Below are 26,593 nucleotides of genomic sequence, written 5' to 3'. Positions count from 1 at the left end.
CACAAAAAGGCGAGTGAGCAGGATGGCATGGCTATCTATCACAGAATGCTCATTACACACAAGGTCAAGCTGCTCTCTGTCTCCAGGCCCCAGGACAACATCAAGCCCCTGCAGGATAATTCACCCACCAGGCCCAGCGGGTGTGCAGAGTAATACTCATCGGGCCTCAAACATTCGACACTCACAAGAAGTTTTTATTTACTTCATTCCACTTAAAAAGTATTAGAGAAACGAGTGAACGATATCTTAAAATGTCTACATTTTAGACAGCATAGAGTTAGAGCTCTAATTACATTGAAGTATTATTCCAGTTCTACACTGAATCTCAGTGTTAAGTGATTTAAAAACATGTTCCACTATACAGCAATAATAATAATAATAATAATAATAATAATAATAATACACTGACTGTAATCAAAGCCAGTAGTTCAAACTATGTTTTCTGCTCTACTGGTCCTACAGTTTACTCCTCCTGAAATAATGGCATGATATAACTCACAGTGGTGCCTTTTTACTATTAGTTATTACCATTTTACTGTTAGCAGAAATGAAGTCATCACCTTTGTCATAAAGATAGATTTGTGACGGTTCAAAGAGGCGTACATCATTAAATAAACCATCACAAACTGAATGGTTTATAGCATGGCAGGCTGCCAAAGGGAGTAAGTGTAAAATAGAGATTTCACATATCTCAGAGGACAACAATGTAATCCAGCAGAAAGACAGAGAGCAGTGTAAAGAATAAGAGAGGGCTGTGGGGGAGGGTGGTGTGTTGGTGTGGAGTCAGTGAGGAATGTGCAGGGCTGGCCAAATGCAGATCTCTCCGGTGTTGTGGAACAGACAAGGGAATAGTGATCTGCTATGGCAGGAATGTGAGAGTGGGATATCATTAGAGGCTGAGAGCAGCTCTCCTGTTCACACACATGTCTCCTAACACCGGAGGGACACACAACAGCTGTCTAATAACATGGACTGACTGCACAGTTACCCCACTGGAGAGCACCAGCTACTTCAACCATGCCTGCTCTCACCCAGAGAGACAGAGACAGACAGAAAGACAGACTGAAAATATTATTGTGTGGAGGTGTTTCTATTCACTTCAAGATGGCTGTCATAAACAGATGTAATGATATAACTTCATACTGCTAAGGGCAAGACTGTCTGAATTGCTTCGCTCTGAAAATCCAGGAGAAGTAGTAACTGCATTTATTTTCAATATGAAAGCAAATCTGATGTCTGTGCTGCAAAGCCACTGTGTAAATGGAAGAAGTCAAAAACGGTGCAACATTATATACTTCCAACTAGATCAAACAGTAATACGAGACCACGTTCTAACTCTTTAAGGTCATCCCAAGCTGCCAAGCACACTCTTTAATGTCCAGATACTTACCTGTAGTAATAAAACCTCATTAATTCATTTGTCCAACTGCAAACTTATTTACAGAATACATGTAGGCTGTAGAAATGTGACTGAAAATTAAGTTACATAAACAATCTGGACTTATACAGAATTGCTCACAAGGAGTTGGATTTCACGTCATTGAAACAGGGGTGCGTTAACAGTTTGACCGATGTTTGTTCAATTGTGTTTTCACTGTGGTCAGTGGAGCTAGGGAATCGGTGTAGGCAAGATAAACATGGTTGTTGTTACTACTACTACTACTACTAATGTCTTACTGGGGTGACCAGTGCGTCACCCCATAACTATGCCCATGCACTGATAATCTATGATGGATCTTAAGCAGTGATGTCCCTTTATTCTTAAACAATGCATTACTATAAGTAGTTTATCAGTAGTTCAATTCAGTTTCTATCATATAAAAAGCATCACTACAACATTGCTCGTCTTATTGCCTATATGCTACTGCTGCAGAATATTACAATAACGCTCATGAAAAATCCAGCTTAGCATGTCCAGCTACCAGCTGCCAAAACTGTCCTGCTGTTGAGCTCGACAAGTTGGTTGACCATTATATCCAGCAAGTATGTTATTTTCCAGCTTCGTTATTACTAGACATTACTATTGTTAGATTTTCTAATGGCCTTACTGTTGCATTACATATATGTAAAATAAATAGTGGGCAGCTGTGGCTCAGGTGGTAGAGCAGGTTGTCCACTAATCAGAGGGTTGGCGGTTCGATTCCTGGCCCACGTGACTCCACATGCTGAAGTGTCCTTGGGCAAGACACTGAACCCCAAGTTACTCCCAATGGCAAGTTAGTGCCTTGCATTGCAGCTCTGCTACCATTGGTGTGTGTGAATTGGTGAATGAGACACAGTGTAAAGCGCTTTGGATAAAAGCGCTATATAAGTGCACCATTTATTATTAGCAGTAATTATTAGCTGGCAAAGATGGTTTGACTAGTTCTGCCTGTATTTTGGTAGCTAGTAGCTGGTCATACAATCATTTATGTCAGTGGTATTCTTTGAACTATTCACTTCTTTAGAAACAGGAAGGAAGAACAAGTAAGATTTCTAGCTTTACTATTCTAGGTGGACAAACCCATAAGGCTCTTGCCAAAATCTAGGTACAGGTAGCTACTTTGTAATACAGCTACCTAACTTGAACTTGAATCCAGGATGCTTCTAAATCTTAACTAGATGTGACTTGAGGTAAAAGGATGTCATTTAGAAGTAAGCTGTGTTCTGTAGCTATGTTATGTAAATACCTAGTTCACAACCAGGAGGCCAAATTGCTAGAGCAGCCAGATAAGCCGGAGTAATGTGTTAGACAACTGCGTTGCTTCACTTTTCCGCTTGCAACTTGAATATTGAAGAGTTTCTACATAATAACTGCTGGGTTCTGAAAATGCAGCTCGACTGACATGTTACAAAATAACATTTGTAGCTAGTAGTTATATTAACATTCATTAAAAACCATAAACCATACTGTAGTGTAAGTGAAAGGTTTGTTGTAATGTGGTTATAGCACTCCTAACACACACACACACACAAACAGGACGGAGAAGGATTGACTTCCAGCAACTTGCTTTACTGAATTCAACCACATGTAAGCCATACAACACTACTCTAACTAAAAAACCTTTGTATTGTATTTGTTGGATGCATCATGTAATCTTACTCTCCATTCAGAAAACGAATACAAGAATTAACAAAATAGATGTATGTAAATTATTGGGACTTTTGTGCTACTGGCCTAAAATATTTGAACATAGAAAAAATTAATAAACAATGAAACAATTTGGGAAGACAATTGTAATCACATTCTTAATTTGTAGTTAAAAGATTTTTTTTAGGCGTGAATAGCATAACATTACTGTAACAGAGATCACAAAAATGTTTTTATGTCCTTGAAGTACAACTTGATCCAAACTTGGTACTACTGTACAGGTTTGAGATATGCCTTCAACGGTCTTTTTGTTGTTTGCTAATGTTTAAGAAAAATCTAATTCATACTAAGACACCAATATTTGCTTATCTATGTTTGGTGTTATTCAGGCAAAATGAGGCATGTCTGATATTTTTCAAAAATACTAACTGGTTGTCATATGCTTACATTAGTTTTTTAGCCAGGTCAGCTCCTAGCTCCAGTGCAAACTTAAGGAAACAAAATTTGAAAATGAAATATATCTCAGTTTATATATTTGATATATGCATGAAATTTGTGTAAATTTCTCTCTCTCTCTCTCTCTCTCTTAAAAATAATAATAAATAAACCTTTAATGTTCCTTTATTTATTTTATGGTAAACACTTAAAATAGTGCCAAAAGTAAAACCATCATATTATATATTTTAAATACTGAATACAAGGGTGTGAGGTTGATTGTTTCCTAGCTGGTTAGAGATGTTATAATAGGTTAGTAGCATGGGTGAGGTACGATTTAATTTCCCAAAAGACCAGCAAGCAGTGAGGTTTCCATACCACCACCTTGTTCTATCTGTGGCATTTAGTATTACATTTTCATTAAGCATTACAGGCCCTTTTTTGACTAATTTGTCCCTTTCAAGAACTCAGATGTTTTCTGACTTGCTACCCAGTCAAGAGCACCTGCACACACTTGCACAATCCTAACGGTTGTAAGATTAGTCTATAGCCTGTTTTTTCTCTTTTGCATGGATACATCAACATTTCTTTATTCATATGTGTTTTTGGTGGAGTCCAGAGAATTAAGGGAATTTCCTTTGATCATGATTATCCAGAACAATGTGCAAAATGTGCAAAAGTTCAAGCCACAGTGATGTAAAGCAAAAGACAAATGATAGTTTGTACAAGTGCTAGAATCTTCTAGATGGTAGCATAAAGACAATTATAAACCTATGTGCATAAACAATATGAAATACAATTAGTAATGAAAGGAATTTCAAGTAATTTCAAGCCTAATTGCAGAAATAATAATACAGTAATTTATTTATTTATTTTTAAAACAATAACTAATACATAGGCAATTAATGCAAGGTAAAAGCAGAGAAAGTGTCTGAAGAGGAAAGTCTTTAGGTTTTCTCACAAGTAATAGAGACACAAGACTCTTCAGAGTGAATGGAGAAGCTCGCTGCACCATTGAGGTACCAGGATGATGAAGCAGTGAGATTTTCTACAAGCATTTTTAGACCTCAGAGAGGACATGTCCAGTAGGATGACAATAAAGGCCTGAATTGGTGTGCAGATAGAGTGGTGCAAAGCACTTTGAATGACAAGACAAGTGTTTTTTTTTTTTTTTATTCTTGCTGTAACAGGACGCCGACGAATTTCTGGAGGGGGTTCATGTGAGAGAACTAGACAAGCAGCAGTGTTCTCAATGCATATGAAGGACACTGGCAAGAAGACAGTTGTAGTACTCAAGTATAGAAATGAGTACGGCTTGTACAAGAAGTTGAGCAGATTTTGTGGTCGGAGAATTTTATATTCTTCTAATTTCATGGAGATCTCGATCTTCTTGTTGAGCTTACAAAAACGTAATATAGGATTCTGAGCCCTAAATCACATCTAAAATCACACCAAGGTTCTTAGCTGGATTGGGAGGGGATGGGGTGTTAATGTTGATTGACAGGTCCAGCAGAGAAGAGTTCGTCACTGGTAGTTATATCAGTTCAGTTGTGTCAAGGTTGAGATTCAGATGATGTGCCTTCATGCAGAATGAGATGTCACAATGTCTGTCCAATATATTCTGAGCAACTTGAGAAGTGGATGGAGGAAAAGAGATGTTGCGCGTCAAAGACATAGCAGTGATGAGCCATGACACCTGATTAGTATAAAAGGAGAAGAGTGGACAAAGAACTGACCCCTGAGGCACTCCAGTAATAAAGCTGTGAGATGATAAAGCTTAACCTCTCTATATTATGTAGTAGGATCGATCCTGTACAACCAGGTCAGATCACAGCTCCCAATTAAGTTAGCAAGTATGTTTTTCCCCCTCACGTTATTCCCTGTGCTAATTATTCTGCAGCTAGCATGTTACAGCATGTTTAACATAGACCTTCTAGAGTAATCTCATCTTATTGGATGTGTTTTTCTTTAGCTGGCACATCCCAGCATGTCATCCAAAAACCTCTTTAACTGTGGCTCAGAGCCTCACACAGAGACAGAAAGCCTGACAAACCTGACAGCCATCTTGGCAAACGAGCAGACCCACCACAGCGCTGCTGTCTGATGTTGCTGAAACATGATAACGAAGCTTCCAGCCTTCCACTCTGATCGTGCTTCAGTCACACCAGGAGCGCAGCCCTCGGAGCTGATAAGACCTCCCATGTTAAGATTTCAGCATCTGATTCTTTATCTTCTTGAATTGTCATTGATGGAGATAGTGCGTCTAATACATAAAAAGCAGAAATTGGTTATTTGGCCTACGGAACTAGCATCCTAACCGCCTAATGAGGGTTAAATGCGCATTCTATAAGGACAGTAATGTTATGGTTTATGTCAGATATTTCTATTGCTATTTGCAGCATGATTATGCTCATGGTTTAAGTATATGCAAACAGACAATTGTAGAGGCTGGCTAATAAAAAAAAACACCAACTAAGGGTATTTCTTGAACAGCTCCCTTCAGTAGGTCATGAATCAGTATATCGTGTACATGAGTTCAGGCACTGATAAGGACCCTGGCTCACTACACATTGGGATACTAACTGAATTTCCGTGACATGACTACGTACTTACATTGTAGAACACCAAAAATTTTTGGATGTCATATAAATTTGCTAGCTTAATCACAAGCATTTCAGTCATGGTACTTCAAGCAGGATCATCGGTTAGCTAGTGGATTTAAAAAAAATAAAAAATCATTAAACACTTAAAAGTCGTTAGACTTAAACAAACCGTATATAGAACATTAAATTCTAGATAAGAACCACTAATGTAAGTAATCATCTGAGAGCTACAACAACGATAACAAGCTGCTTACATTTGTAGAATTTGGCTGAGAGCTCATCCCCCATTTTTTTTCTCTCGAGCTGAAAGGTCTCAGAAAACAAGACGTCACTTCCAGTAAGGAACATAGTGAGCATCGATGCTCCCTGGTTTTTTTGTGGGATTTTTTTAGTGCGCAAAAGGATTTTGCGATTGAGACAGCTCTTAAAATGGCCGACTGCCTGATCAGTGCCCTGACTACTGCACTGGTGAGCTGGTTGAGACAAGAGTTCATACTTGCATTCTGTTCACACTGTAATGTAGACCCCTTTATACCAGTGTAGGATAAGAGCATACATAATCTGTTCTCTCTGGTGAGTCGTATATACACTCCTGCTGCCTGATCCTGACACACTTCTGCTAATGCTGTGGCTCTTTTAACATTCCAGACCTGCCTGATTCATCCTGATCACTTAAGTTTTAAATTTGACTTCATAGTACAGAGTTGTTGAAGAGTAATCATTTATAATCCCTATCAGGTGTCACCCAGAAGAGGATGGGTTCCCTTTTGAGTCTGGTTCCTCTCAAATTTCTTCCCCACATTGTCTCTGGAAACATCGCCTCACCACTGTTGCTCACGTTGCTTGCACTGGCTCGCTCATCTTTACATTCGCCATTTTTTAATTTTTTTTTTATTTTTACAAAATCTATTGTGAAATGTGCTATACAAATAAATTCAACCAATCACAAACGTGTAAAAAGTGCAAGTGATCCGGGTCCATGTACTTTTACATACTAAATAAAATCAAAGAATCTCAAATAGATATAAACACAAAAGATTAGCCTGATTTATCTTTGACCCATACAGTGCCCGCCACTAATATTGGCACCCTTGGGAAATATGAGCAAAGAAAGCTGTGAAAAATTTTCTTCATTGTTTAACCTTTTGATCTTTTGTTTAAAAAAAAAAAACAAAACAAAATCTGCTCTCATGGATATCAAACAATTGCAAACACAACGCAGGTTTATAATTTTTTTTTTTTTTTTTAAATATAGGTGTGCAACAAATATTGGCACCCCTATGAATTAATATGAGAAAAATATATTTGAAGTATATTCTCATTGATATTTTATGTTTTTAGTACACCTGGGTGACTAGGAACAGGAAAATGTTCAACCATGACTTCCTGTTTTATAGGGGTATAAATATGAGGTAACACACAGGCCAAATTCCCTTAGTCATTTGTCACAATGGGTAAGACCAAGGAATATGGCTGTGATGTGCAGCAAAAGGTCGTTGAGCTTCACAAAATGGGAAGTGGCTATAAGAAAATCGCAAAAGCATTGAAAATGCCCATTTCCACCATCAGGGCAATAATTAAGAGGCTCCAGTCAGCTGGAAATGTTATGAATCAACCTGGAAGATGTGTGTCTATATTGTCGAAGAGGACGGTTCGAGTGGCCAAAAAATCTCCAAGGATCACAGCTGGAGAATTGCAGAAGTTAGTTGCGTCTTGGTGTCAGAAAGTCTCCAAAACTACAATCCAAAGTCACCTACATCACCACAAGTTGTTTGGAAGGGTTTCAAGAAAAAAGCCTCTACTCTCATCCAAAAACAAACTCGAGCATCTTCAGTTTGCCAGACACTACTGGAACTTCTAATGGGATCGGGTTCTATGGTCAGATGAAACCAAAATAGAACTTTTTGACAATAAACACCAGAGGTGGTTTTGGTGCACACAGAGAGGTAGGAATATGGAAAAGTACCTCATGCTCACGGCTAAATACACAGCATCATGGACTCTATCTAATAACAGATCTTAAATGAAAACCTGACTGCCTCTGCCAGAAAGCTTAAAATGGGCCATGGTTGGATCTTCCAGCAGGACAATGATCCAAAACATACATCAAAATCAACACAAAAATGATTTACTGACCACAAAATCAAGGTCCTGCCATGGCCATCCCAGTCCCCTGACTTGAAACCCATAGAAAACCTGTGTGGTGAACTGAAGAGGAGAGGAGTTCAACAGAGTGGACCTCGAAATTTGAAGGATCTGGAGAGATTCTGTATGGAGGAATGATCTCGGATCCCTTTGCGATGTATTCCCCAACCTCATCAGGAATTGTAGGAGAAGACTCAGAGCTGTTATCATGGCAAAGGAAGGTAGCACAAAGTATTGACAAAGGGTGCCAATAATTGTTGCACACCTATATTTAACAGTTTTTTTTAATTAACCTGTGTTTTGTTTGCAAGTGTTTGATACCCGCAAGATCAGAGTATTTTTGTGAATTTTTTTAACCAAAGATCAAAAGGTTAAACAATAAAGACAATTTTTCACAGCCTTCTTTGCTCATATTTACCAAGGGTGCCAATATTAGTGGAGGGCACTGTACATACAAATACAGAAATACAAAAAAGAATTTTTTTCTGGTTTTTGGTGTAAAAATTTACTGCAAAGTGTAGAGGGGGGAAAACACTTACAGGCATTTTGTCAGCATGAACATTTACTTCTGCCATGGCGTATAACAAAAAGTGATATTCATTAGAAATCAAGTGTGGTGTAACTTAGTTTTATTTTAATTTCACAAAATTTTCAAAAAAATTACAAAATACTCAAATGGGCAGAACACAGGACTCACAATTTTTGTTTTAATTATTTCTACTTTTGTTTACATTGTGTCATCCCATGGCGACTACTAATATATACAATAAGCTTCAAGATACCAGTATATATAAATCTTAGCAGTCAGAATTTACATTCTGCTATTGCCGCTCTGAAACAAGAAGCTGAACCATTGACAACACTCAACATCGAAGGTTTAAGACACAGAAAACTGGACAGAAGGGAGGAAATGCTGAAAACAAAATTAGAATGTTGTATACATCGAAGAGACAGAGACAGGTAGTTGACAGGTAGAGTCCAACTCAAAAAGTAAAAATGGCTGATGATGGAGTTTGGGCTTCAGCTGACACGAACGGGTTTCTGTGCAAGCTTTGGATGTTTTTTTTTCCTCTTAACCAATGGGGGTGGGGGGGGGGGGGGGGGAGTTTAACAACCTGATGTCTTCTACAACAGCATTGATTATCAAGTATTATTCCAATTCTGAAACACAAAAATACCTTCTGGCTTTGAGAGCATCAATGAATGTAAAATTACCATGATGAGTGTGTGAGACATAAAAAGAGTGAAATACTGCATGTAACAGTGGACGACGGCCATCACACGGCCCATGGATCACGGCTCATGGGAAGTGCAGTGTCAGGAATGCAGAGAGAAGCTGCAGTGGTAATATGCTCTTCTCCACTACTACAAACATGCACACACAAAATACGCACATTCTTGTTCAAAGCTCTTAAATCCATCTTTTATGGAGAACCACGTCTTTCGAGTATCACAGTGAGGTTGACTGAGTGAGGAGCCTTGCACCTGGAGGCAGAGCGAATTGAGTAGTGGAGTTGGGGGAACTGCACCGCCATTAGCACCCAATAACTGGTTTAAAATCACTAAAAGCATTCATGAAAAGCACTGACGAAAAAAAATATATAAATCAGGCCATTCCCATCATTGTGAGATGACAGAAATACCTGAATCAATAAGTACTTTCAGAAAGTTGCATGAAAACGTAATTCTGCTTTATAAAAACCAATTTCGTCACTTTGGTGCACAGAACTAAGACGTTTTTAAAATGCACTCATTCACATTGTCAGTTCACTTCAAACCAATTAGAATTGAAAATGTCATTTTCCGATGTTATTCAGTGCAATTGTTTTTTGTAATCCCTCGTGCATAGCCTCGGAGCCATCACACTTGGAGGAAATGAAGATGGTAATGACATCATGAATGGGTCTGTACGTGTATCTGTGTCTGACAGTCTATAGGATGAAAAGCAGCTCAACTCGAGCACCTTAGGCGTGTGTGGATAAATATCTGGTGCAACCATTTCTCTGCGACCCTGTTTTATGGACCGCAACCATGTGACATGGCTACTTACTCAAATAATGCCATCTCATTCCCCTCTGAAACAAGGGATGATGCTTCAGAACTATTATACTGGAGGTCTACAAATCGGTCAGGAATCCACACCTAATAATAATAATTATAATAATCATATGTATATATATATTTATATATACTATTTACAGACTCGAAAAATGCCATGCTGCAGCTTTTTTTTTAAAATTAAAAACCTCCTACAATGTATTAAAATAAACATTGAATTTAAGATAGCACTTTTCAGATATAATGGCCTGACTTCTTTTCCTTTTTTTTTTCCTTTTTTTTTTTTTTTTTTTTGAATAAGCACAGTGACAAAGTGTCTGGTATTCTAGCACCTACAAAAATGTCAGGGAAGCTTCTCAGAGGATGTTCATGCAGGAAAGTCACAATCAGTCTTGAGGACGTTGTCACTAGTTGAACGCTATATACCAAAAAACTTCTTGAGAAAATAAAAAAAAAACCAAAACAAATGTCCATAAGAGTACAGAAAACTGACAACAGAACAAAAAAAGTTATCAGATTATCCTTGTCACTTTTCGGTTTTTAAAAATGTCCCAAGGGCACGCAAGTTCCTGTCCGACTGTTCTGGTGCGACCTCCTGTGTCCTGCTGACCTCTGTGATATCACATCCCTCTAAATGCTCACAGCTGCTTATCACTCTCCTTCTTTAACCGGCTGCAGGGACGAGAAGACAAACAGCACCAATCAAACACGTGCCTTGCACACAATGTCCAGATCAATAAGCGTTGGCTTTCAGTCGATATGCTTAAGTCAGTAAATGCTTACGGTAATTCACTGACCTGTAGTAGTCCTCCTGTCCAGGCAGAGGGCCTCCGTGCATGTGGTGGTGGCCGTGAAGCCACTGCTGCTCCATGGCCAGTCTCTGCAGCTCTGCAGACTGAGCGTGCATAGCCTGTAGCTGGTGCGCTGCAGACATAGGCGGAGGCAAACCCCCAGGCAATTCTCTAGGGTACGAAGTACCTGCAACATCAACACACAGCGCAGTGAAGATAGGTTAAAACTCAATAGTAACACAGTAGTATAGCAGGTATTTTGGCTTGTGATATGATTGTGGTGGCAGAGGACGCACCGAATACAGGGTGCCGCAGCATCTCGTGCTCGTGTGGGGGCTGGCCAAGCAGCGGGTTTGGGATGGCTCCGGGCGGGTACGGGAAGCGGGTCAGGTGGGGTCCAGCCGCCAGGGGGTCAACGAGCGGATGGGCCCCAGAACCTGGCGGACACACAAGACATTCACCACCACCTACTCCGTGTCAGCAGCAATTTGTCAGGGTACAAAAGTATTACATTAGTACAGACACAAGTACATGCCCACCACTCAGTGACGTTCAAACAAAACACCAAGCTCAATCACAGAGTCCTCAAACACAAGCCAAGCACAGATGCTGCAGCATGCATATTTTTCACACACACCACACAAAAAACATTTTCTTCAACTGAAGCATGCGAGTAATTATTATTATTATGCAGTTTAATGACTGTTGTGATTAAAGAACTTTCCCTCACCTTGGTGCAGTGGGTCCTGCTGGTGCAGGTGGAGGTGCGAGTGGATGTGCGAGTGCTGGTGATGGTGCGGGGTCACGTTGAACATTTGCAGCCGGGCAATGGGGTCGTTGGCTATCCTCTCGGCATGCAGACGCTCGGCGGCCAGCCGCTCCGGGTAGGACATCTCAGGCCGCAGTTGGGGGTTGGCCAGGGCCAGGCGCTCACGCTCCAGAGGGTTCAGTCCCGGGTGGAACGAGGCAAACGGGTGGCCCGCCATGTGGGGTAATCCGATGGGGCCATGACGGGCAAAGTGCTCCATGGGGTTGGCTGAGGGGTGCAGGTTGTCCAGGTCGCCCGGTTTGACCTCAAAGCCAGGTTTCATCCTTAGTTCCCTTTCACGGATCTCGCGCTCGCGGATCTCGCGTTCTCTCAGCTCACGCTCACGCATTGCAGGGTCGTTGTACAATCCTGGCATGTGGTAGGCTAGCAGCGGCTCAGCTGGGTTTAGAGGCATAAAGAATGGGTGGTTGCGGTTGGTGGGTGACATGACATGGGGTCGTGCGTACTCGCTTAACGTGCGCAGGGCTGGCGTGTCCGGGCCAATATAGGGTGGCACGGTAGCGATGGTGGCTGGAGTGGCGTCGAAGGGTGGCCGCATGTGAGCTGGCCCGGCCATGGGAGGATCACCCAGTCTGCCTTCGTGAGAAGAACTGGATGCCTTCTATAAAGTCAAATGAGATTCTCATTAGGTTTATGAGGAGTAGCACATATTTATTTAATAAAGGCCTGGAAAGTACAGTGAAACCTACCGCAGCTCGCTCTGCCTCTTTCTCCCGCTCCCGTTCTCTTTCCCTCTCTTTTTCCCGTTCCCTCTCTTTTTCCTTCTCCTCCCGTGCTCTCTGCTCTGCTTCTCTCTTCGCTTTCTCCAGTGCTTCTTCGCGTTTCTTAGCAAGCTTGGATGATGGCAGGGGAGTAAAGTAGAAATCAGTTCTTGCACACGTGTTGTAGCCTCGATCGAGGTACTTATAGAACCTGAAACAGCAGAACAGAAAAAAAAATTGTGAAAATTCATTCAATGTTCACAATAATTTGAGTAAACTAGCTCTACTTGGGAAGTCCTTTTTTTGCTTGTGACCGTTTGAAATGCAATTACAGTACTTCATGACAAATAAATAACCCCTGGAATGTCAGCTCATTATTCCTGGGTAAAGCAACTAAATCAGTCTCTTCAGTGCCTCTGACATAATGAGCTACATCCTGGGTATATTAGCAGCCTCATTGCTATTCACTGGCTGTGTGTGCAGCACTTAGGAGACAGCACGATAACATACTGAACAAGAGATGTTCGTGTACTGATGCATCCTTTCACTTTAATAATAATAGTGCCTTTGATGATGGCGGGTCAGCTATAGGCAGGCACAGGAAGGGTGCTCTAACTTTTTTAAACATTTACTACATAACCTGGATAATAGTGTTCACAGGACATTTTGGTGCAATGATACATGAGATTAGAGGTAAGAATATTTGTTGTACCGTGCAGACTGGCTGGCATGACTGGGTGTGTTGACGATGGTGGGCTCTGGTGAAGGACTCCTCTGTGGAGGAGGCGGACTCTCAGGCTCCTCCGCCTCATCCAGAGGCTCCTCTTTAATCTGCACAGCCGGCATGGTGGAGGGACCTGAGCAGGGTGCACTGATGGAAGCAGGTAGGGGCATGGAGATGGACGAGGGGGGCTGCTGCAGTGCAGCCAGGGGTCCTGGCACGGAAGAAGGAACAGAAGAGGGTGGGAGAGCGGCTGAGGCTCCTGGAATGAAGGGATGAGGAGGGAAGGATGGCTGCGAAGGTGCAGAGTGTGAGGGAGCGGTCGAGGGTGAGGGGAGTGGTGTAGCTGGAGGAGGCGCGTGGCTTTGGGACTGCGTGAGCACAGGAGGCTGGGCGGCTGGAGGCTGAGGCATGGGTTGTAACGGGGGCGGGTGGGCAGAGGGCGGATGGTGCGTAGAAAGGGAACTTAATGGCTTCAGGGCAGGCAGTGGGGGCAAGTTGGGTGGCTTCTGGGGGAACTGTGGAGCTGACAGGTGTGGTGGATGTTTGTGTGTCTGAGGGTTTTGCATCTGAGGGATGGGGGTGGTGGGTGGAGGCTTTATGTGAGGCATGGACATGGGCGCAGGAGGCAAGGGCTGCTCTCGTGGGGGCTGAGTGCCACTCTGTGAAGATGAGGACTGCGATGGAGGAGTGTGAGGCGGTGGCTGCTGCTGCTGGGATAGTGAGGAGGCCTGTGCCTGGGCTGACATGGGGGAAGGGGGAACCTGAGACTGAGCGAGAGTGAAATTCTGTGGAGGTAAAGAAGCATGAGGATGAGGCATGTGAGGCCCTGACTGCAGATGGCCCATTGCAGGCATGGGGCCATGCAGCTGAGGCTGTAGAGCCTGTGGACCACTCTGAGAGGGCACAGGAGGTTGAGGGATGGCCTGCAAGGGCGAGTGAGGAGAAGGCAACCTTGGAGGATGAAGTGCTGCTCCAGACTGAATGTGAGAAAGCGGGCCTGCTGAAGCAATCTGTTGTGGAGGGATGGGGGTGGTGGGCACAGATGGAGACACTTGTGAAGGGAGTGGCGCTGCACTTGACGTCGGGGGCGCCGACGCAGTGGCGTTGGTGGAATGCGGTGCAGGGGGCAAAGTGCCCGTCTGGCACTGGATTACAGGAGGGTGCTGGCCCTGGAGGACTTGCTGTTGCGCTGACGAATCCGAGTCGCTCTCGTTGTCACGCGGGCTTGGAATGCTGGGAGATGAGCTACGGTTGTCCTGGTCAATGTCCTTGGGGTCGCTGCCCTCGTCGTTTACGCTGCGGCCATCCGAGCTTTCTACCTCGCCCTCTCCCTCACATTCTGAGGGTGAGTCAGGCCGATTCAACTCCTGGAAGACACAAACGAACAAAGTAATGAAAGTTAGGTCACAGCACACCTGCATGGAAGGGCAAGAATCTGATTACTTTGTACCAGGTCCTAATTTGAGAGGGGACTACTAAACCCGATTGTGAAGTATAGCCCACAAACCTAGGTCAATTATAGCTGCTAAATATAATGAGGTGTTAAGCAAAGTCAGTCCTGGAAAGGAATCTTACCTGAGTCTTTGACTTCTTAGCACTGGCCCTTTCAGGCTCCTCTGTGTCTGAAGATCCCTTCTCTCTCTGGCGTTTGGCACTCTTCATAGGTGACGGTGCCTCCTCCTTTATCTTCTGTTGTAAGAGAAGATAAATATTTAAGCTCTTTTGGTGCATAGGAAAACGCACATGTTGCGCTGGTACAAGGTTTTCCCTACAGGGTATCTGCAGGTATCAGCACTTCAAATTTAATACCATATTCAAGACATGGTATACATCAGCTATAATGGATTGTGTTCATGCATATACATCCGCTTCTGGGTTTAAGTAAACTATAGCAGGGTAAACTTCTATAGAGGTAGATGGGAGACCGTAGCAAAAATCCTTTTTGTATTACCATTTGCTCCAACAATGAAAGAAAAAAATCCAGTATTTCCTTCCCATGACTTTCCAAGAGAGGAAAAAAATAACAGAGAGATGGATTACACCAGCCAGAAGAGAAAAAGATGTTGAATTTACCATCACTCCCTCAGCAGCTGTATTAGAAACCCCCTCACAGCAGTGTTTACTAGGTTTATTTGTAATTTTATGCCAGGGTAATGCAACAAGTAGTGTTATAAATGTACAGAAATATATATATTAAAAAAACCTTTGCTATTTTGTAATATTATTATTGCACTGAATAATAATAATTAAAAAATTATTTAGGGTACAAATAGTAATATAACAATAGTAATATTTTTCTGACTTAATTGACTTTCATGCGTTAGACCGTGTGGCTTTTATTTTAGTGGCAAACCACAGGAAGACCTCCTTTTAGATGGCAACAATTTTATTAAATTTACTTCTCATTACCAATCGGGTGAAATGCTGTAAACCTCTGCCCACAAAAATGTTTGCGATTACGCTAATGTTAAAACAAAGGGAATGTGGTGCGTGTTGCGTTATAAGCGACTGAAACTCACAGCACAGACAGAGATGAAGTTGGTGTGGAGCGGCAGTTACTGTGAACCGAGCCGCTTTAAAACACTGATGAGCTGCACACACACTCTGAGTGCAACACAGTCACACGGCGTTACCATCTCACTCAGCAACTACACAAATTAACATCTAAATCTTCTTTACGACGTCGGTTCGGGTGCATATGTAAGACTTTTGAAACGTGAATTTAACACATTTTAATACTAATTAAGGCCTTATTTTTACATTAAGGAATTTAACACATTTTAAGACTTTTTAAGGACCCACGGACACCCTGATGAGGCCACACCTTGCTGGGTTTTTTCACAGAGTCCATCTTGCTGTCAGTACTGGATGTGCTGGCTGCGCTGGGTGAGGTACGGCCACTTGAGCGTAGGTCCTCGTTGGTTGGTGATGCTCTGCCATCAGGGCTGGCTGTCTGCTTCTTCCTGCCACTTCGTAGCGTCGACATCTGGACAAAAACACTTAGAACTGACTTCAAAGTAATAGCATGCTAAAATATAAGTATTAAGTACAAAAGCAAAGCTTAAGCCACATATTTAAGGCTGTTTTTTTTTTTATCTCCTCGTGACTGGGACTCACCGGCCCGCGGTTCCGTCGAGTCCTCATGCTATGCTTCCCGCCGAGCCCATCCTCCTCCTCTTTGACGGGTTTGAACATAAACGGTGGCGGGTCCACAGGCTTCTCGATTGGGGGCAGCTCACCGTACTTCTTGAAATGAATGCGGCAGTCGGTGCACAGTAGGATATTCTCACGGCCCCCGTGGTGCCAGTCCTTGGAGGCTGCAAACACATTTCCGACTTTAGATGAGCTCTGCTTTTCAGCGACGGGGAGAAGTACACATGGACTAGCCTGATCCCTGACTCACACGCATACATCATACAGACATCTGATTGCTCACACTCAGGCTTGCCATGCTGCATTACGTGGCGATGCTTGTAGCTCATACCATATGGGAGTACTGTGAGCGCCAACTGCACCCAACAAGTCAGAGGGTTTAATGAGGCAAAGAACAAACGAGTAACTGTCAGGTAGGATGAAATTAGCAGCAACATCCTCCAAGGTCCATCTGCCAGTGGAGAGAGTGTCTGGGCAGCACGGCTCCCTCAAACAGAGAGTAATTACAGACCTGCTGTGGGGATTATTAAGGGCCTGACACGCCTGTGATGCTAGCACTGTTGTAGGAACGCCACCTGTCTCTCTGTGTTACTACTAAAATCTAATACTGTGATCAGTGCACCTGGGGATTGACTAACTGCTGGCTGTGAAAAGCTCATATTTCACATTGAAGTCAGGTGAATATCAGGTTATCGATGTGAATCACGTTGGCTACTAAATATCTACTCGCAAATACACAAGCCTGCCTCAGGCACTATCAGGATGCGGCAGTCTAACTGTGTGAATGATCATTTAGCATAGTTAACAGAGAATTTTCTTACTGGTGGTAAAGCAGTGGCGGCAGGCGTAGCCTTTCAGCTCCTGTTCACTGTCTTCACTGTCAAAGTCATCTTCGCTGGCTGAGCTCAGGTCCACTGTAGGAGACAGAGCCCGAGTTAATAGCATGACAACAAACCAAAACCATGACAATCAATTGTGGAGCCCCATTTTGCATAACGCAACTTGTTTGGGTTATCTGGGTGAAAAGATCAGGAATGAATTTACTACGCGATAAGAAAAAGGCGACATCCTTAATGTATTTCTTTTTGTATTGAAACGCCCTGTTTAGCTATGTCTGCTCTCTGTCTCTAGGGAATGAAGAGCACTTACAGAACTCGCTGGAAGGTGGTCGGGAGGGAGTGTTGACAGGCGTGGTTGCTGTGCGGGTCTTGATCCGACGGAAGACAGGCTGCCTTCGGTGTCTGCGGTGCGCTCGGGAGCTAGCAGCCTCTGGGGTTTTCTTCCAGTAATAGTAAAAAGTTATCAACTCTCCCTGCAAACAGAGAAGAATGAAGTTACAAGTCAAAAGATGTTCCTTCACTGTGCATACTGCAAAAAAAAAAAAAGTCTTGTCTGGTTAATATTTACCTTTTAATCTCATTAAAAATGACCCGCTGCTGAACTGCTGTTACAAATCAAGAGGTAACAAATTTATGCTGATCCACTAGTCCAAAAGAAACAAGCTGTTAGCCGCGTTGCTTTTTTTTTGTTGTTGCTCCCCCTTTGTTTGTACTAAAAGCCCTCAAATGTCAAACTGATAACGGCACACAAACAGAGGCTTATTTTCAGAGGGTGGCTGACGAAAAAGGTTTAGTGTTGAGGTCAGCTAGCGAACAAGTGAACATGGATGCCGGGAAACTCCACGCCGGGTTTTGCAGCAGACTGGCGTGTTGTGCTGCGGCTGTCTCTGTTCCAGGATTAGGCAGCGAAGCTCGCTGAATGCTAGGATATTAGGATCAGTACATTGGTGGCTGCCTGGGTGGCAGGCGCTTGAATGGGAACAAAAGAACATGTCGGGGAGAGCTTTGGCGCTACAAATAGGGAGTGAAACGGCTCCGAGTCCCTTCGCTGGAAGAGTCAATTGAACTTTAATCAAACATTCAGGGTGCGCTTGCCAGGGAGTAGAGCGTATAAATCCAGCACACAAAAGCCAGCCAGCAAATCAATACCCTACTGAAACATTAACACATGCAATCATGGATCAGAAGAAGCTTTGCTGAGACAGCCTGCACAAATTAACCGGTGCTTTCCGGCAGCTTTCAAAATAATACACACACCCTGAAAGCATGGCCAGGCGGAGGGAGCAATTATGTAGTATTCCGCCTGTGGTGGTTTATAACATTTCTACCTTCCCTGCTTTCCTACTACATATTCATTTTGCAACAGGAAATTAGTCACATATCAGTTGCTTGGCTTTAAACATGCTTTAACGTATTAAGGTTTGGGGGATTGATGGAGGAGGTCAAGCACTGGGCACTATGATGTGTCTGTTAAACTCCGCATGAACTGAACTGAGATGTCATTAATGTGTACTCATTGCTTTTTTTTTGTTGTTAATTCAGCTGTTCTTTTTGACATAAATTGGTCATTAAAATGCTCCTCTCGACAACACTCCAACAGCTTGGTGGCTAACACTTATACTTTTCTTGGCCAGCAATGGGGAAAAAAAACAGGCAAGTTTTAATTATCCTAGAGGCTCATTTAATTTGATGCTCAGTTGAACTTATCCACATGCGCTACGTGTTACATTTGTATGGAGCAAAGCACTGAAACTGTTATCTATTTTTAAAAAAAGAAGAAAATGTACAGATATGAGAAATCAAAACCTCAAACTATTGAGTATTTGAAACAAATATGAGTCAGGAGTAGCTTGACTGTTATCAGGAAAAGTATAAACAGTGCACAGGCTGCCATGTCAGACATGAGTAAATACTAGAGCTCAGTCACTATGGGTTGTGACGACCTTTTAAAATGAGCTATGAATGGTGAAAAAGGAGAAAAAAAAGGCATTTAATGGATAGACAGATGATATGGTGCTTTGGGCATTATTAAAATTCTTTAAAAATCTTTAATCTTTGAAATGGTAGAACAATATACTACAAGCTTGAATTGTATTTAACAAGAAGGTTAAAAAGGTGTCAAGTCTTTAATAAACTGAAATCTGAGTTGTAATAAAAATATATGGGGAAAAAACCCCTCTCCGATAGCTTTTTGCTGGTGAACACTAGAGAAGTAAAGACTTCCTCAGAGCGTCTGTTTTCTGCAAATGTTTCCCACATGCTTCTGGCTTAATGCACCAGCACTGGAACAGGCAGCGTAACTCCCTCTCGCCCTCCCCCTTCGGAGCACGCTGGCGGACATGAGTAGGCGAAATATCAATTATCACAATTACATCAATTACTTGTGGGTGGTTGAGACGTTAGCCAAATGAGAAACACAAGTGTGACAAATCCTCTTCTTTGACTTTGAGATTTCCACCCACCTTCGCCTCTCACCACACTTTAAAAACAAACACGAGGAGAAAGGGACTAGTGTGCCAGCACTGTTTCCACTGCCTAGGAAAACGGGTTCATGCTAACGTCCCGCGATAACCCTTTACGATCTGCGATTAGCGGAACTCCTTTGGGTATTTTCGCTGTGATATGATGTTGGGAGGAATAATGGGCTGTGTAAGCGTGTGGGGCATGAGCGTGTGTTGGAAACCGTGAGGCTTTGGCGGGGATGAACAGGGCGCAGGTGCGGGCCAAGGGATGGCAGACTTCCTGATGTGAAAACTAATTGAAATGTGCAGATCAAAACTGCACAGAGGGCAGGCTTTCTTCACTATGTAACACATTCTCTACATTCAAACCCTCCCCTCTCTTCTTTCGGGAGCCGGATTTGAGCCATTTGACTTATGAAAGGAGATGAGAATAAGTCAGCCCATTTATGAAGAGAGAATTTAAAATAAACAAATAAATAAATAAATGCCATGGACAAAATTCTCCATAGTTCAGTTTAATAACTAGGGCAATGCTGTTGCTAGGAAAGAAATCGCCATGGTCATTCAAAAGTAATTTAGCTCGTAGGCCATAAAAACAAGTGACAACGGCTAGAGAGCAGACATTCATAAGCGTAGTGAAAACGCCGTACTTAATATAATCTGCTGGAGCAATATATGGAGGAGTGGAGATGAGCCTGAACTGACTTGATGAAAATGTTCTGAGTGGATCATATGCGGTGATGACAAATTTCCTTGGGTGATGCAGACCTATAGAAAACCCCCTTTCAAGACATGGGAGAGGAAATATGATTTGAAGGGAAGTGCTGAGAAGCTTTGCTAAGCCACACTTCCTAGCTCCAGTCCTCATCTTCCTTCCTCTTTACTCGTGCTCATCTTTTTCCAGCACATTCAGAAAAACAAAAAAAAAACAAAACAACCTCCCTGTATAGTGCCGAATCGTCGGAGGAGCGACAGGAGCAGTTCTTAGTCTTTTATGAAGGGAGATATGGTGTAGTGATGCAAAAATAAAAGATAACCCTTGAGGGGGAAAATGTCTTGCACAGGACCCACACCCACATTTCTGAAGTCACTTTCATGAACATCAAAATGTCAAACTGTCCTATGGTATGTGGAGACATTTTGAGCTGCACTTGAGGATGTCATATTTTTTCTGCTCTTTATTCTGATGAACAGAATCCTAACTTTAGATTTAGTAAACTGACTTTATATTTTTAAATACTATTTATGCATTTTAACCATGTTCTTTGTCCTATTTACACGATTATTTACTAGAATGCATATTTCTGTCATTTCTATTATCTTTCAAAATGAATAACACAATCATATAATCATTATTATATTACATACTAATTTATCTGGGTAGGGTGGTCAATTATAATAAAACAAATGATATTTTTGTATATTTAAAAAAACAGTATAGTTGCATTACAAGTCTTGTAATAACTAATCGGGTTGGTATTTCCTCAAGCACTCGTTAGCAGTTAAAACAAACGTACATGCGGGTGAACAAAATAAATCCTGATAACTTAAGCGCTAAATTATAGGCTATTTCAGAACGCTTCCATCTGCAGAATATTTCTGCGGGGTGGATTATCTGACAAGGCTTAACCTCCTATCACTGCACTAAGGGATTTTTTTTCCATCTCATTTCTGCCCCAAGTAAGTGTTGATGTGGGCGTTTGTGAGCAGGTTCTATGTGTGAACTGCAATTTCCAAGAGATCATGCCTTGTTCACTGTGATTTAGAAACAGCTCTGGCATAGCGTTAGGGGAAATTGGGCCATTTGCCGGACCCTTCTAGTCGTGCGTGTGTTTGTGCGAGTGTGTGTGTGCGCTCAGTATGAGCGTGAAGGCTAAACTCCTGTATTTATACACTCATCGGTGCTCAAGCCCAGGCTTGAACAGATGGTTTCTGTTTTTCCTGGCAGATTTGTGATGAAGCCACAAAAGGCCCCTGCTTTGACAAGGCGCCAAACGGTTAAGGCTGGAGCTGGCAAAAGCAAGGCAAGGAGAGCAGGGGAGAATGCGAGGGGAGGGCAGTGAGGGGGAAAGAGCGCCGAAGGGAGTGAGAAGAGGGAGAAAATGGAAGATAACAATGGACAATCAACCTTGCGCAGAGAAAATGTCTCCAGAGCGCGCTCGCTCGCTCGAGCCAAATGCGTTGAGGCTAAAAAAGAAAATGTGGTGATTGGGTGCAAGCCGTCAATCTGCAGCTGTAAACATCCATTAGCTGAGTTTGGACTGTGCTTTCCTGTCCCTATGCAGGGCAAAGAGTGCCCGTGTAGAAGGGGGGGGTGAGTCGCTGGAATGTAATTCTAGCCTTGATGGCAGAAAAAGTGAGACAGAATTTTGACTCGGAGTTTCTGCATTAAACTACACAGCCTGGCTCAGAATGTTTGATTAACTCCATTAGCTCTTTATTATGAGCAAAAACATTAATAGTCTCTAATGAATGCTCAAAATTTACTTTTCAAATTAAATACTCGTTTGAAGGAATCTAAAATATCTGCCATTGACATTAACTGGATATTTTATGCACCCAGTCACACAGATTTATTCTGTATTTCAACTCATTATTTAAAAGCCTTGAGCTTTTATGGAAAGGCTAAGGAAGCTAAGGAAATTGTCCTGTAGAGACATCATCAGGCAAGTCAGGCATTAAACTATCCTTGCCTAAAGGCCAACATAGCAAAACACAGAACCACACTGAAAGCTGGTTCTGCTTACATGTGGACAGCCACTTTCGAGGTTAAACCAAGCAAAGGTGAGGGAAAACCGAGTGGCCTTGGCTGGAGCAGCACAGAGTAAAAGATTGTTAGCTGGTTTCTATTGGAATAGAATGTATAAGCTCTGCTTTCACAGGTCAAAGATGAACAAGCGCAAGCACTTGTGTTTCCCTGCTGTAAGTGGTTTTGCCAACAGAAGAAAATATACAGCTATGGCACAACTTTGACAGGGGCTGTTCACTCTAATCCCAAAAATCAACATGAATGGCCATGGCTTTGTTCACAAAACTGCACTAAACGAGTCCGAGCCAGTTGTATTAAAAGGACCGTCAGAACGGCAGATCACGTATTTGTTCTACAAATGTGAGCTGGAGAGAAGAACTTAAAAAAATAAAAAACAAAAAAAAACCTACTGGCTACTGGATAGAATTCAAAGATCTGCAGTATAATGACATTTTCCATAAACACCAAGCTCATTTACCAAAAACAAGCAAGCTCTTTAGTCACAGACAGCTGCTCCTAACCGTTGTAGCAGGTTTGAACCTTTTAAATTAGTTCTCAATCCTTTAGTGTGTAATTACATGAAGATCTCCGGGGCCGAGGCAGCCGGGTGACGACACTGCCATGAATTTAATTTGACGCGTATACAGATCGCACCAGGGCAAACATCTGCTACAGGGCTAAACCAATAAAAATCATTTTGGTCATCCTGAAAATTGCAGATCCTGAGGCTGTGTGCCGATTGTGCTACCGGATGCGCTGCAGCCTCACAGCACTGGACGGAGGCGCATGTTTGTCTGGTTCCGTCCTCCCGCAGCCTTTCTCTCCTCCTTCACGTGTACCTTTAACTTTGACCGGACCAATTAGGTTGATTTTTTACTCAAGAACAGCAGGTATCTAAATACAATCATTGGCTGAGTTATACCTCAAGAAGGGTTGAGTGGTGACTGGAGAAAATATTATAATGGCAAAACTGCGTTTATATCAAAACACAATTACGTACTATGTCCTCTTTTCTTAATGGCTGAAACAAGAAGATATACAGTCTGAGGATCCTTCATTAACTTCAAGTATCTAGATAAATAATAACAATAAGCAACTTCGTCAGAATTAACATTATCTAGTAAATGTGATAACACGACACACTGCAAGATGAAAAGACACGTGCCGATATCACTCAGACCTGAATCGATAAAAGCAGAGTTGAGTAATGGTGGCAGCGAGACTCGATTCTCCCACAAGACCTCATGGGAGGGGTTGTGTTGGAAAAACAAAACGCAAAGGGAATTATCTGCTATCTGTAGACTAAGCACGTTGGGGATGTTTAGGAACAGTTCTAGCGCTTGTATACAAATGATTCCATGACGTCGTCTTTAGAGCGGTGGAAACAGTGGCGGTCAAAAGAACAGCGATGGTCAGGCGACACACCCACTTCCCCATCTTCCCCTTTTATTGCCTTCATATAAAGCATTCCTGAGAGCTAGTCAGGCCTGGTGTGTTTGCACAGCAGTGGGCGCTTACTCTTGGCACCAGCTCTTTATGAGAAACCCAGCTAATAAGAGCTGAGGGGAGAGGAAGAGACAGATGCGCTGCACTGTACCGCCCTCTGTAGTTCTGGCTGTAGGCCCGGCACTTTAACAAGCTGTGTACAAGTCGTGAATTGTAGAACAACTGTGCTGGGAAGGACAGCGTTTAGCAAAAAATTATTATGCGACAAGCTAGGGTTTGAACAAAAAAGGGAAGAAAATAGCATACATGTTTGGGTTGTAGGGTTTGAAGAGCAACAAATGATGTGACTCCCACTAAACATTTGGAACCTTGTGCTTAAAGAGTCATCTATGAACAAAAAACAAGACAGGGAGAGGGGAAAAAAGGACTGCTGGGAAAATAAATCAAGCTTTCCTCAGGGCATTGATTGGCACTGGCACAGAGGAATGACTTTCAACACAAAAGCAAATTGATGCTTAAGCAAAGAGGGGTTTACGCTACAAGACAGTATTGGCTTTTTCCCCTCAGTGTCTATATTGAACTAACCTCACAACCTCAGTCTCCGTCGCTCTATTAAATCCGCTCAACTTATTATTATTATTACAGCCATCTTACTCATGGGTTAATCAAGATGAGAAATAATATAAGCAACAGCCACCACTGTTAACAAATTATCTAATGTGTCAGGTTTGGGTCACCTATTTAGAATCCTGTAATTGCGTAATGACCTTCTGATAAAATCCTAACTCTATGATTAGCAGACATTAATTACAGAACAATGCCTCTCTCTCTGTGCCACACTGAGTAAACACAGCAATAACAAGTAATGAATATGAACATGAAGCTGAACTGTTACTCTAAGTCAAACATATATTCGCTTGTGTCAACACTCCCTTGGTTAATATTTATTTGCTCCGAGCTCGACACCTCAGCGCTGGTTCCTTTTGTACCCAGGATTTTCTTTAATGCCTAATCGCCCTTGTTAAATCTATACGCTAACATGCATTTTTAGATGCTCGTGGTAGACGGGTAGCAGAAAGACGGCGAGACGGAGAAGGCAAACAGCTGACCTTTAAATGACAAACGTGGTTTATGTCAGAGCCAACATGGATTTCTCTCAAACTGTGCTAGAGGCATGAGAGCTAATAAAAAGGAGATCTTTCTAGAAACGCTGTCTGATACATTGTTAAGTGACTGTACAAGATTTGAGCTTATACACAAAGTGACGTATCGTGTAAGCTGATAAAAAGACTCACTGACTCGCAACTTGAGTGCAGGATTACGTCTGTCAATTGGCGAATTAGTTAAAATGACATGCCAACAAACGCAAGCTATGATGTACATGATGTATATGCCTTAATGAAGATCAAGCCTACCGTCAACCACAACACATTCCTCAGGTTCAACGTCTGTGTACCTAAATCTTCTGTAATCCCGGTGCAATTAATCTGTCAGTCAGATTAATACAGCCTCCAATCACACATTTGATATCAACGGTGAACTGCACAACAAGTTGAAACTTTTTAAGCGAGAAAAGTGATTAAACAGTGTTTATTCTAGAACCAAGTTCGACTTGTTTTAGCTATGCAAATGCTGCAACGCTGACTAAACACTAGCACTCGGAAAATGTAAAATAGCACTAGTTTAATATTTTACTAAGCAAAGCGTTTGGGTGAATACAGCTCTCAAACTCACAACGCCTGCATTACTTCAAACAAATCTAACAGTTAAAGTTAACATCGTGCTTTTTTTTTTTAATGCAAACTGTGACTCGTGAAGCGGAGGAAGGAGATGGTCATAAACTGAGCAGAACTGTGAAGCTATCAGTTGTGAGGCACAGATATAAAAAGTGACTTCCTCAGCAGCACTGCATAAACAGTCATCGTTCTGTTTTCATTGCAAACACAGTGTTCACTGTTTCTCGGGAATCCATCCAACAACCTAATATGCTTACTGTTAAATCTAATATTCATACACCATGTCCATCTGTGAGCTACGTGTATCTCATTTCTTTCACTCGACCGGGTTCAGCGTGATCTGACTTCAGCGTGTCTCTTGTAAATATAAGAAAGGAGGAGGGGGGAAAAAAAAGACAACAAAAGCAAAAGCAACTTCATTTAAAGGACTAAGAAGGGAAAAAAAATGCTTTTCAAGTAAAAGATAATGACATACCGTTTCCTTGTTTGGTAGCAGCTCTTTCCGAATCCTGAAGAAGTTTTTGCCGTACTGTCTCAGTCCTTTTATGAACCGTTTCTGTTTGTCCAAAAAGAAAAAAAAAAACACACAAAAAGGAGACGGGAAATCAGATAACCGTTTTCCATGTGTACACAAATACCTTATACTGTAAACAGAAGAAAATATCTTGATAGCTGGTTCTCTGAGGCTTAAGAGCAAAAGGTAAGCGCGCGGGGGGGGGGGGGGGGGGGGGGGGGGTGTAGAAAAAAAGGAAAATGACAGCAAAAACAGGAACGAGAACTCAAACGTATCCACAATAATGAGCAAACGTGAAGGCAATTTCATCGGAAACAGAGTGAAACAAACCGCTAACT

General features: G+C 42.2%; 1 protein-coding gene across 7 annotated transcripts in view; it reads right to left on the bottom strand.

The window, feature by feature from the left end:
- Positions 1-8,865: 8,865 nt before the first annotated feature.
- The window catches only part of rerea (arginine-glutamic acid dipeptide (RE) repeats a), a 193,788-nt gene continuing 176,060 nt past the window's right edge, over positions 8,866-26,593 (bottom strand). For 5 of the 7 annotated variants that reach the window (XM_053643153.1, XM_053643152.1, XM_053643156.1 and 2 more), the window contains 12 exons: positions 26,217-26,297; positions 17,659-17,821; positions 17,331-17,423; positions 16,474-16,673; positions 16,181-16,342; positions 14,932-15,045; positions 13,345-14,723; positions 12,621-12,843; positions 11,833-12,532; positions 11,399-11,569; positions 11,109-11,289; positions 8,866-10,983 (listed from right to left, as the gene is read on the bottom strand). In XM_053643153.1, the coding sequence (XP_053499128.1) occupies positions 10,950-10,983; positions 11,109-11,289; positions 11,399-11,569; positions 11,833-12,532; positions 12,621-12,843; positions 13,345-14,723; positions 14,932-15,045; positions 16,181-16,342; positions 16,474-16,673; positions 17,331-17,423; positions 17,659-17,821; positions 26,217-26,297 (3,501 nt within the window). In that variant the 3' untranslated portion in view covers positions 8,866-10,949. The remainder of the gene's footprint in view (positions 10,984-11,108; positions 11,290-11,398; positions 11,570-11,832; positions 12,533-12,620; positions 12,844-13,344; positions 14,724-14,931; positions 15,046-16,180; positions 16,343-16,473; positions 16,674-17,330; positions 17,424-17,658; positions 17,822-26,216; positions 26,298-26,593) is intronic. The other 2 variants (XM_053643154.1, XM_053643158.1) reach the window with 1 other exon arrangement.

This window comes from Ictalurus furcatus, chromosome 15 (assembly GCF_023375685.1).
Source record: "Ictalurus furcatus strain D&B chromosome 15, Billie_1.0, whole genome shotgun sequence".
NCBI lineage: Eukaryota > Metazoa > Chordata > Actinopteri > Siluriformes > Ictaluridae > Ictalurus > Ictalurus furcatus.
Note: the sequence above shows the minus strand (reverse complement) of the source record. Positions and strands in the feature narration are given on the sequence as shown.